The 12,543-nt window shown below is 37.9% G+C and overlaps 1 protein-coding gene across 1 annotated transcript in view; it reads right to left on the reverse strand.

Annotated features, from left to right (window-relative positions):
- Positions 1-12,261, reverse strand: part of FYB1 (FYN binding protein 1) — a 157,850-nt gene extending 145,589 nt beyond the window's left edge. Inside the window, exon 1 of the mRNA XM_008066636.2 lies at positions 12,011-12,261. Within this exon, the coding sequence (XP_008064827.1) occupies positions 12,011-12,013 (3 nt within the window). The 5' untranslated portion in view covers positions 12,014-12,261. The remainder of the gene's footprint in view (positions 1-12,010) is intronic.
- Positions 12,262-12,543: the final 282 nt, after the last annotated feature.

Raw genomic sequence — 12,543 nt, forward strand, 5'->3', positions numbered from 1 at the left:
AAAAAAAAAAAAAAGGTTTGCCATTTCCACTTAGAATTCAAGAAACATTAAACCTGGCATAAGTGATGATCAAAATGGGTTAATCGGTAAATGACTAGCTAAAGCAAACTTTGACTTGATGTATGAATTATATGAGGAGTTAAAAAAAAAAAAAAAAAAAGGTACCCCAGCCACCAGGCCAGCTGAAATCTCTGGGGATAAGGCTCAAAACTGCTGTGTATTTTAATAACTCAACAGGTAGTTCAAATGTGTAGCCAGGTTGAGGACCACTGATCCAAAGCCTCTTTAGCAGTGTCTTAGCACAGGAAACCTCAAACTTTAGCAGATATCACAATCAACTGGAGGGCTTTGTTAATACACGGGTAGCTGGGCCCCACCTCCAGAATTTCTTATTCCATAGGAATTGGGTAGAGCCTAAGAAGTTCTACTATGTTCCCGGGTGATGTTGATGCTGCTGGTTTGGGGAACACACTTTGAGTACTGTCTTAATAAGCTGGGGTAGGGGTGAAGAGTGGTGATGGAGACCTGGGAGGAACCGAATTCATTCTGCCAGTATCTCATCAACCCTGATGCTGACACATTTTTCCTACTTTGTTGATTTACCTAATCCCAATGATCAAGGATGGAGGGAGAAAAGAGCCAAAAAAGATATAAAACTAAAGGGAAGTGAGGGAAAAGAGATGGAGAAGAGAGATCAACTTCTGGTCAGCAAAGTAAAAAGGTTTGTGGCTCTTTCACTGACCTAACACACATCAGGGATAGATTAAATATAAAATGATACAATTTTAAATACAGCTTCACTCAGAAAGAAGATAAACCTTATTCAAGAAGAGAAGAGAAACACAAGGCAGTGAATGAGACTGAAAGAGTGAAGAGTCACTGTTGGTGCAGGGTATGGGAGGATTTGTTAGTTTAGTTCCTATAGAGTTACTTGAAAACCTGAGCTAGGGTCACTCTGTGAAACCAAGGGCAGGGGGAGATGTGCCTTCTTTCCCCCTAGCACCACTAAGGACACTAAACAATCTGCTGCTGAGATTGTGTTAAGATAAACCAGTGGTTCTCAACTGAGGGGCATTTTTCTCCCTATCCCACTAGGGGCCATTTTATAATATCTAGAAATGCTTTGGATTGTCACAATGAGGGGATGGGGAGGTGCTACTGATACCCAGTAGGTAGACTAGAAATGCTGCTAAACATTCTATAAATACTGAGTTTGAAAAACCCTAGACTAGACATGGCCCCAGAACCAGGAGCTAGGCCAAGAGGCCAGTTGACTTAGTAATGAATATATGAAATGTCCACTATTATTGTGGCCCTGAATCACCTAGTTCTTATATGCCAGTTCTGGACTGAAGGTCTCAGGAAGAAGTAATAGAGATAAGCAGAGCACTAGAGAGGGTGGGATAAAGGCAGGTAGAAAGAGAAAATTAATCAACCAATCAACACAACTTTCTTAAAATTTGGCTACAATACAAAATTGCAAAACACAAGAGGAAAACTATAAATAAGAAATAGAACTCAACAAAATCAACCATTGAAATATGGGTTTACCTACAGTTAAATTTAAACAATAGAACGCTCTGAAAATGACTTTAAGAAATTAAAGTCCATCAAGAAATAAAAAATTAGAAGAATATCCAAAGAAAATTATAAGAATATATAAAACAAAACAAGCAGATATAAGTCAATAAATATGGTTAGGAGAAACAAACAACTCAAATGTTGGAAATAAAGACTTTACCATTGAAGCAAAGACTGAATAGATGGGATAAAGTCTGTATTAGACATAGATAGGGTGAGCAACTGTCTGCCTGGAACTGAAATGTTTCCTAAAAGTAGGAACGTATTGGGTGAACTGAATAATTGGTCACTCTTGGCACAGATGAAACAAGAATTAGTAAATTGGAAGATGCAGTTGATAAACTGATCTAAAATTCATCACAGGACACAGAGATAAAAAATTTGGAAGAGCAACTACAATCATGGAGAGTAAATGGAGATAAATTTTTACTTAACAGCTACTCTAAACAAAACAAACAAACAAACAAATCTAGGAAGGAGGAAATACTAGAGTGATAGTTTTTGAAAAGACAGTAGCTGAGAATTTTACAGAATTGAAAAAAGTCATTAGGCTTTAGATTAAGAGTTAGCAATTGTAGCCTGAGGGGCAAATCCAGAATTCCACTTGTTTTTGTCAAGTTTTATTGGAGCACAGTCATTCCATTTTAAAATGTCTGCTTTAATAGTGTAAAAGTAGAGCTGAACAACTAATGCAGAGACCATAGGTTCTGCAAAGCCTAAAATATTTACTATCTAGCTTTTTAGAGAAAATGTTTGTAAACTCCTGCTTTAAATTGTTACTCTGAGTCCCAAGTACTATAAATAAAGATAAATTAATATAACTATGAAGCACATGGTAAAGCTGAAGAACACAACCCTCCCCCCCTCCCCCCCCCCCGCCAAAGAAAAAACCCGAATCTGAAAAGGAATGGCAATCTCAATTACAGGGAATGACAATTAGATTTGAAAACACACTTTCATTAGGAACAAAAGAAGTCAGGTGCCAGTGAAGTAAGTCTGTGAAGTGCTGAGGAGAAGTATCTATCAATTAGAATATTTATATTCAGCTAAACTATCATTTACAAGTGAGGTCAAAATGAAATTTTCAGTCATATAAAAAAAACCAATATTGAACACATTGTAGTAGATAATACTACTGTTCTTCCAGATTAGTGCCATTCTCTGCTATGACTTTAAATGCATGGAGATTATGCACCCTTATATTTCTGCCCTGTTTCAGTGAGACATGACTATGTGAGTTACTTTGGCCAATTAAATGTTAGTGACTCCTGGACATTGGCCTAGGCAATGAATTCATGACCAAGTCCTCAAAAAAAACAAAACAAAACAAAAAAAACAAAAAAAAAACAAATGCAGCAAAACCCAAAATTAACTAGTGGAGCCTAATTAAGCTGCACAAATGTTTAGTTTGCACTGCAAATGAAACCATCAACAGAGAAAATAGACAGCCTACAGAATAGGAGAAAATATTTTCAAACTATGCATCTAACAAAGGCATAATATCCGAAATCTGTAAGGAACTTGAATTGACAGGAAACCTCATCCAAAAGAAGGTGAAGAAAATGAACAGATACTCCTCAGGGGAAGTGGCCAACAAACATGAAAAAAATGCTTGACATCATTAATCATCAGAGACATGCAAATCAAAACCACAATGAGATATCACTTCATATCAATCAGAAAGGCTATTATTAAAAAGTCAAAACGCAATAGATGCTAGTGAGGTGGCAGACAAAAGGCAATGCTCATATATTGTTGGTGGGAATGTAGGCCAGTTAAATCCCTGTGGAAAGCAGTTTGGAGATTTCTCAAAGAACTAAGAGTAGATTTACCATTTGACTCAGCAATCTTATTACTGGTTATATACCCAAAGGAGCATACATTATTCTACCAAAAAGACACATGAACTTGTTTGTTTATTGCAGTACTATTCATAAAAACATGGAACCAACATAAAACCCATTAATGTTGGATTAAATAAGAAAAATGTGGTACACATACACCATGGAATACAATATAGCCGTAACATGATTGTAGCTGAAGGCCATTATTCTAAATGAATTATCACAGAAACAGAAAACTGAATACTGAATGTTTTCATTTATAAGTGGTACTAAACAGTGGGTTTACATGGGGATAAGAATCGGAAAACAGGCCTGGGGACTCCTGAAGGGGGGAGTGAAGGGAGAGAGATAGGGTTGAAAAACCATCCATTGGGAACCATGCTCATCACCTGGGTGGCAGACTCAAAAGAAGCCCAAACCTCACCATCATGCAATATACTCATGTAGCAAACTTGCACATGTACCTTTTGAATCTAAAATAAAATAAAATAAATGTGAGTGAAAACAATGTTCTTTACATTTATTTATTTTAAACATGTGTGGAAAGTGATTTTCATCTCCTTCAAGCAGAAGTTTTAAAAACGAAAATAAGGTGGAGGATTGTGTTCAATGGGTAATTACATTGTATTCATATCCTTACATTTGGGAGAATAATAATAAAAATACTGAATAATCTTAGAAATCATTAGATAGTAGGCAAAAGTTTTATGTACTTGTACAAGGTGATTTATGAATCCAGAACAAAAGAGTGTAATGAAAGAAACTATGATAGATATGGAATTTTATGAACTATACTGATCAGTGTAACAGAGTCAGCAGTCTAGAAACAGAGTCCCACATAAATGGGAAATGGACCTATGATGGAGAAGGCATTAGAAAGTGATGGGGGACAAAAACGGAGAAAATAAATAGGTGATTATCTTATGGGAAAATATCAGACACCTCACATCACAAATATAAATAAAATCTTGACGATTAAAGACCTAAACATGAGAATCAAGTTTTTAAAACATGAGGAAAAGAGTTTTAATATTTGGGGGTAAGGAATCAATTCTTTAAAAGGACATCAAAAGAAGAAATGATAAAATTTTTAAATGTGACAATTGTAAGATTTAAAACTTCTGTATAAAGAGACACCAAAAGTAAAGTAAAAAAAAAATTAGAGATTAGGAGAATAAAATGTCAAATGCATTAGCCAACAGAGGATTAAAGTCTAGAGTATTTAAGCATATATACGTATACATATATATGTACATATGTAAGCAGAATCCTTATAAATCAACATTAAAAGATAAACCATAAAAATGGACAAAACACACGAGAAGATAATTTATAGAAGAGGCTACCTGAATGGTCAATAAACTTATAAAAACATGTTCCATTTCAGTTATAACCAGGAAAATTAAATTAAAATAATGAAATAGGATTTTGCATATAACAAATTGCCAAAACTCTCAATAAATCTGACAATATTAAGTTTTAGGAATGGCGTAGAGAAATGGCAACCCTCATACAAGTTTGGTGGGGAGTAAATTGTTACAATGACTTTAAAGAACAATTTGCTAGCATTCAATAAACTCGACTGTTCCCATGCCCTCTGTGTAAAAAAAAAAAAAAAAAGTCCATTCTAGCACTGTTCATATTGAAAATAATGGCAACAAGTTAAATGTTAGAGGCTAGGTAAATAAATTGCAGTAGAATTATACAGAAATTCAACAGCTTGAACTGCCTGTGTTCAAATGGATGTGTTGAAAGTTTACCAACGTAGAGTGAAAGGCAATTGCAGAAATTATTTAAAAAATCTGGGCAAAACAATATTATATGTTACTTTATGGATATACACAAATAAAAGTATAAAACCATGGCTGGAAAGGCTAGATGCCACTTTCAGAAGAGGCGTTTCTTTGCTGTGGGAAAGGGGCATAAAACTAGAAAGGAAGAGAAAGAGGATTTCAACTGTTTCCTTTTTAAAAAAATAGATTTCAAAATGGTAATCTGCATTAAGTGCAGGTGGTGGGCATGTGAGCATTTGTTGTATTATTTGTTTCATAATGTAATATTTAAAAAGGGAAAGATATGAGAGGAAAGGAAAGGCAGATGGAATGCACGTCCAAGGATTGGGGAAGAGATATTGAAGTTACCAAATCAAGAACTAGAGACCCATGCCCACCCACTTCAAAAACAAGGGTGCCACAAGTTTAGGGTCCTCTAACATGTGTTCTAGGAAGTAGTTCATATCTCCTATATGCACTGAGGTGGTATATGAATGACAGATATCACCTAGAATTTGATCCTTGGTTTAAAACTCGCTTGTCATAGCACAGGATTATTATTATTATTTAACGTAATAGGTGGCCCCTAATGAAAAAGATATGAATAGGTCAGAGATGGGGGGTAATGTGTGGAGGTGAATGAATTCTATTTGGGATATCAACATATTGTTCAGAACTATGATGGACTCCCTCCCCTGCAGTTTACATAAGGAAAAGAATCACCTTTCTACTCAGAGGAAGTGGGTTGGCAGTCTAACCCTCACAGGGAACCTTCTAACTCAGTTTCCCTATTGATTTCCCTGGGACACTAGCTCTCAATTGGGTCGCCATTGTAACCTCTGAAATTATTTATTTGTATGTTCTAGGATCCAATCTCCTCAGACACTCTATACTAATTCGTCAACTTGGCTGTATTTGAATTTGAGGGGCACAATTTTGAAGGATAAGGGGGAAAAAGTCAATATTTAAGCTCCAAGCCAACCTATCTCGAGAGGATGCATGTCACTTCAGAAGTAACCCTGACGTCAAAATATGAACCAAGTACAGGCGTCCACTCTTTTGCTCAGGTGTCTCCAATGGCTGTTGTGGTGAACAATAACATCAAATTCCTGGTCTGAATGTTTGTGTCCCCCAAAATTTGCATGCTGAAATCCTATCTTCCAAGGTGGTGACATTAGAAGGTAGGGCCTTTTGGGAGGTGCTTAGGTCAGGAGGCAGAGACCTCATGAATGAATAATAACGCTTATAAAAGAAGCTGAAGGAGCTTGTTTGCCCTTTTCACCATGTGAGGACACAGCAAGAATTAGCTGTCTGTAACCTGGAAGGGGGCCCTCACCAGAACACAAACACACTGGCACCTTGATCTTTGACTTTGCAGCCTCCAAAATTGTGAAAAATAAATTGTTATTGTTTATAAGTCTAAGGTGTTTTGCTATATGGCAGCCTTTGAACTAAGACAACCTTCAAGACCCAGCAATCGCGCGGCCACTGCCTGTTCCTTAAAACCACCTTGTGTCACTCTCCTCTTCTCATGCTTATTCTCCAGTCATCCTGGTCTCTTTTCAGATCCAAGCTCTCTTCTGCCCTGTCTGTTTTGCACCCGCTGCTACCTCAGCCTGTAACACTCCCTAGCACCGTTTTCCTCATGCCCAACTCTTTCTCACTCGTTTGTGCAGAAATTCTCAGTCCTCACTGAGCCACACCTCAGTTTCAATGTCACTGACCTTGTGTGCTGAGAACAGGCATGTTTTATTATTATTATTATTAATTTTTGAGTTGGAGTCTCACTCTTTCACCCAGATGGGAGTGCAGTGGCCCACTCATGGCCACCCAGTGTCAACCTGCTGGGCTCTGGAGATCCCACCGCCTCAGCCTTTGAAGTAGCCAGAACTACAGGTGTGCCCTACCACAGCTAATTTTTTATTTATTGCAGAGATGAGGTCTTGCCAAGTTGCCCGGGCTGGTCTTGAACCTGGGGGCTCAGGCAGTCCACTCGCCTCAGCCTCCCAAAGTGCTGGGATTATAGGCTGAGCCACCGAGCCCAGCTACAGGCATGTTTTGTAAACTGCTGCAGTGATTGCCATGTGTAGCCAGAGTTGGGAACCACTGCTTTAGCCTAAATGTCACCTCATCAAAGACCAGACACCTCTCTCAGGAAGGTGTCTCTCCTCCATTTTCTAGCTCAGCTCCTTATTTATCTCCTTCTGAGATCAACAGGTTATTTTACTTATTTGTTTACTCTGATGTTTTTGATCTATCACTGCCAGAGAACAGTGGTTCTCTGAGCGTGGGCCCTGGACCAGCATCAGAAGCATCACATGAGACCTTAATAGAATTGCAACATTTTAGGCCCCATCCCTGACCCTCTAGGTGATTCTGATGCATGCTAAAGTTTGAGAACCACTGCACTAGGTGTAAGCCCTGGGGAGCCAGGACCCCCTGTGTGTTGCTCACCACGCATCCTCATGACTAGCAGAGCCCAGACTTGGGGAAGGGGCTCAGAAAGCCTTTGCTGAATGAATGAGTGATAGCACAATTTGAGCACATTCCTTCTGTTAGGAGATCATATGTAGATTGAAAGCTGGATGAAAGGAGCAAAACAATCAAAAACTCCCTAATATAATTTTTACTTCATTTCTTAAGAGCTTCTAAGGTTTATGCATAAAAATGCATATTCATTCTCCTCACCAAGCATGATTATACAAAAGAATTTGTGCATTACTAGAACATCTGAGTCTCCATTTTTTCCCAACAATTCTACAAGTTGGAATGTACCTAAAAACACTTGTCAAAGAACGAGTATTATTCCATTATTTCCATTTCAGGACTGTGGAGTGAGCTGATCTAAGGTTATTAATTAAGTCAATTCCCACAGGAGCAGATAAAGTAGAATCCTATTGCCTATCTTCCTACTTTTAAAATCTAGAATCATGTTACAAATAAGAACATCAGGGAACACCTAAGCCAACTCTATGCCTTTACTGAGCCACTTGAGAGAAAGCTGAAGTGACTTGGGCCAAGATCTCACAGGGAGAAATGAGGAGATTAAGCCTGGAACCCAGCACTTCTTACTTGGTTGGAAGATGAGCCCAGTGTTATGTCTAATTCCATCAGTCTTAATATCTGATGTGCTTGTTCTCATAAAACAACAGGCACTTTTGTGCTTTACTCCCACATAGTTCCACAGTTTCTCAGCCAATAAGTTATAGGAAGAAGGCAAAAAAAAAAAAAAAAAAAAAGAAGAAGAAGAAGAAGAAGAATTTCCTGATAACCACTGGGGTCATGACTTGGTCCCAGTTTGGGATTGGCCCCTTCCTGAGCAGTTCTCCCTCAGGGAGGCAGGAATTGGTGTCACATAGCACATGAGCTTGGGAGGAGGGAGGGGGAGGTATTTAAATATTTAATCTCCCTTTCTGATCCCGAGGTGAAGAACTACAAAGACAGGAACCCCTCCAGTCCCCCGTCCCAGTGACCTCTGCGACATCTCAGTGAAATGAACATTCTGAAAGTAGAAAAATTGGTAGTGACCATAGCATAAGCAGGTATGACAATGAATTCCCAAATCTACCAGGGATGGTCTTTAGCCTGTGGAAAGACCCCCTGCACTCCTAATGGCCAGTCCAGGCTTGATTCCCAGGTTGTCTTCCTATGTATCTACTTTTTGTGGGGTGCAATAAAATTAAGAAAAACTTAGGCTCTGAGAGCAGACAGAGTTGTGCTCCAATTCCAGCCCCAGTATTTAGTGGCTGTGTGGCTGTGAGAAAGTTACTTACCCTCTTTGAGTCTCAGTTAATTCAGCTGGAAGATAGGGAAGATAACAGTAATTATTTGTAAGGATTGTTATGGGAATTTAATGAGATAGTGCATGTCAGGGATCACAAATGTTAACTGCCTGTGTCATTCTTCTCCTGTGTTCACTGGGAGTTTCTATGCCTCCTTGGGAAAAGGTTTGAGTTTGAATAGAGGAAACTAGTATTCATTCAGCTTCTGGTATGTGCCTGTACTGTAATGGGGACTTTACAATTGCAAACTTACTCTCCACAACAATCCTATGGGATAGTTACTGTCATCTTTATCATCGTCATCATCATCATCATCATATGAGAAAACAAACTCAGAATTCAAGTGACTTGTGAAAAAAATACAACTAGGGAGCAAATCTAAGGCCTAAGAAGCCAAAAATACAGGCTTTGATGCATGTCATCCAAGAATTAGAACTTTTTTCCTTTCTCTGATATGCTATTGTCTTTCTGCCACCTGTCGTGGAATGGCAGTGGCAACGTTGAAGAGAAAAAAATGAAAGGGAAAAGACTTCATTTTAAAGGATAACCTTGACATGATCCAAAGATAGACAGAGGCATATATACACAAAGGTAGGTATGTATCTAGCATATCCATAATCACACTGGGAAATTTACTTATTATGCCACTATGTGGTAAGAAGCTTAAATGATGCTGCTGAACAAGTGAATAACTTGTAATAGAAGTTTTTAGTGTATGGGGAAAACACCAAAAAGCTGGAATTTATTTATAAAAATTTTTGTATTTATTCTTACATGTTAAAACTTCAGTCACCTTCAAGTACTCTTCATTTGATGCAATATACCTATCAAGATGCTTTTTCCAGGGCTCAAAACAGTTTTTGAACTCATCAATTTTAATGCCTTTTATTGCTTCTGCCATTTTTTGATTCACCTCTTCCACATTCACAAAATATTTCCCTTTGAGGATTTTTCTCATCCAGGGGAAAAAAAAGTTGCTTGGGATAAGATCTGGTGAATAGGGAGAGTGGAGCACAGGGATTGTGCCGTTTGGGATCCCTAGAGCACTTACCTGGCAGAGGAAGCCTGTCCTACAAGGGGTCCATCCTCCAAAAAATAATTGTTTTGGGGGGAGGGGTCCTCCCAGTATGTATTTTTTCACCTAGCTACTTTGCTAGTAGTTCTGTTGATGGAAAATAACCAAACAGTGTATACAAAAAAAAAAAAAAAAAAATGCTTGTGACAGTCTTGACCATAAAGAAAGAAAAGAAAAGAAACAAAACAAAATGTTCAACTCTATGGAACTGATTAAAACAAATTATGGAATACTACATAAGCATTAAATATGTTATGGTAACTCAGATATTATTAAAGATATTTTAAATCAAAAAGAAGCTAAGGAAATGGTTCATGAAGTATGAACACAAAATCATATTTGTAAATTATTATAAATACAAATTATTATGCATATTTTAAATGTTGACATTTTTGAAGGACCTGTACTTAACAATAATTGTTCTTCAGGTGATAGGATTATAGAAAATGTTATTTTTTGATCCTGCATATCTATATTTCTAAAAAATCTTTTGAACAATATGTGTTACTTCCATGATAAGAAAAGAGTAATCCTGTAAGAAAAACATTACTTATATATCACACCAAATACATACTAGCCAATTAAACTTTGTTTTTCCTGTTTTCATTTGGTTTCCCCTAAGAAAATCCCAATAGCTCTTTGTAAACAACACTGCCCTTGTTACTGCTTTTTAAGAGGTTGCCAGTAATTAAGGTCAAGCTGTTTCCTAAGAATCCTGGACCTAAAGATGCAATTTGGAAACACCAGAGGGATTTATAGGTCGTTCCTGAATTGGCAACTGCCTTCTACAGGTGTGGTTGCAGACAGGGTCACTTGCTACTGTGTCCTTCACCACTGTGCACTTCCCTTCCCAAGACTCTGAGACTTTGATCTCGTCTCTCTTCCTTCTCTCCCTCCCCTATGGCAAGATTATACCATCTCACCTCTATGCTTTCCCCATTCTGACTCAAAGAGCTTCCAGAGGACACATGGACACATCAACACACATTAGCAAAGGATCCCTTTGCCCTCTCTTCAATGTCTGCAATGCACTCCCACCCCCAACTGGGCAAGCAGAGGTGTCATTGTTTTCTCACTGCGGACTGACAAAAGAAAGTAATCCTCTCCATGATAAAGGAAGGAATAACAAATTTCCAGTCTTCTGGAGGTTGGGGAGTAGGAAGCAAAGCCAGTGGAATAGAAAACTGGCTCTTTTCTAAACTCTGGGAGCATAAGAACGCCACCTATCTTTTAGGAGCCAATTTTTTTTTTTTTAAACAGAGAAATCATGGGAAAATGGAAGCAAAATATTAATACTGTAGTTCAGCTACATTGTAGGTTAAACTAGCACTGGGAACCCCTTCACTATTTTAAGTGTGTTCCAAATAATGACTTCTCATTAACTTTGGGAACACAACATGTCCCTAAGGTTTGGACTATTTGGGCTTTGTTTGCTTCTCTCAATTAAAATAACAAAATGCATTTTTCAAACAAAAAAGCTCCTTTTGTGAAATCTACCGTGTTATCAAAATGGCAATTACATGTCCCCTGAATCTAGATTTTTTTTTTTTTAAAGTAATCATTATCAGCAATGTCTCCCAACATATGCCACTGGAGTCCCCATCTGGGATCCAGAGTGCTCATAACAGGAAACTCGACTCCATTACTGATTCTGACACTCAGCTAACTTAAGAGGCAAAGACAAAGAATGTAAGTTTTCTTTCTGTAAGACTTTGCTCTTCCTCTATTCTGAAGACTAGAATCAGAAAAGGGAACTCCTGAGGCCAGCGTCTCTCAACTGGCGAAAGAAAGACTCAGCAGCTTCGTTAACTCCTGGCACACTTGATGGGACAAGCAAAATCCCCAGCGGCTTGGAGGACCTGCCATGAAGCACTCTCCCTCACTTCTCTGCTCTACATAGAGAAGATTAACACGTATGCTAGGAGAACAAGAAGAGTCACAAAATATATTACTTACCATTTTTATTGAAAAGAGTTGATGTGCCTGGCAGTGACCCCGAAGATGCTGTGACTGGACAGTGAGTGTGCAAGTTAGTTTTGCAGAGTGCACTTCCCTTTCTGAACTGTGTGGTCTATCCAGCTTTCACGCATTGATATGTAAGGCTGTATTTGCATGTTATCTCAGCCCTCAGAGCATTTGTATAGATGGCCAGGTTTATCTTGTTATTACATTTTAGAAATATGGGAACAGGTATAGATGAAGCTTTGAAGTCTGAAAGGTTTAGAATTTTTTTTAAAAGCACCTGAATGTTAAATTTTGTATATACAGTATAAACTCGTTTTATGTAAAATCTTTGTTTTTAGATAAATATATGTGTGTATGTGTCTATCTCTCTCCATCTCTCTATCTTTCTCACTATGAATGACACACTAAATGTTAATAGTGGTTGACTTGGGTGGAACTATTATTGCAAAAAAATTCTTCTGAGTTTTTCAAGTTTCTTATCTTGGATATGTAGCTATTGTGTAAAAACATAGCTATAATCTTAT

Source organism: Carlito syrichta, unplaced genomic scaffold, assembly GCF_000164805.1.
Source record: "Carlito syrichta isolate Samal-C Ts95f unplaced genomic scaffold, Tarsius_syrichta-2.0.1 Scaffold309042, whole genome shotgun sequence".
Taxonomy (NCBI): domain Eukaryota; kingdom Metazoa; phylum Chordata; class Mammalia; order Primates; family Tarsiidae; genus Carlito; species Carlito syrichta.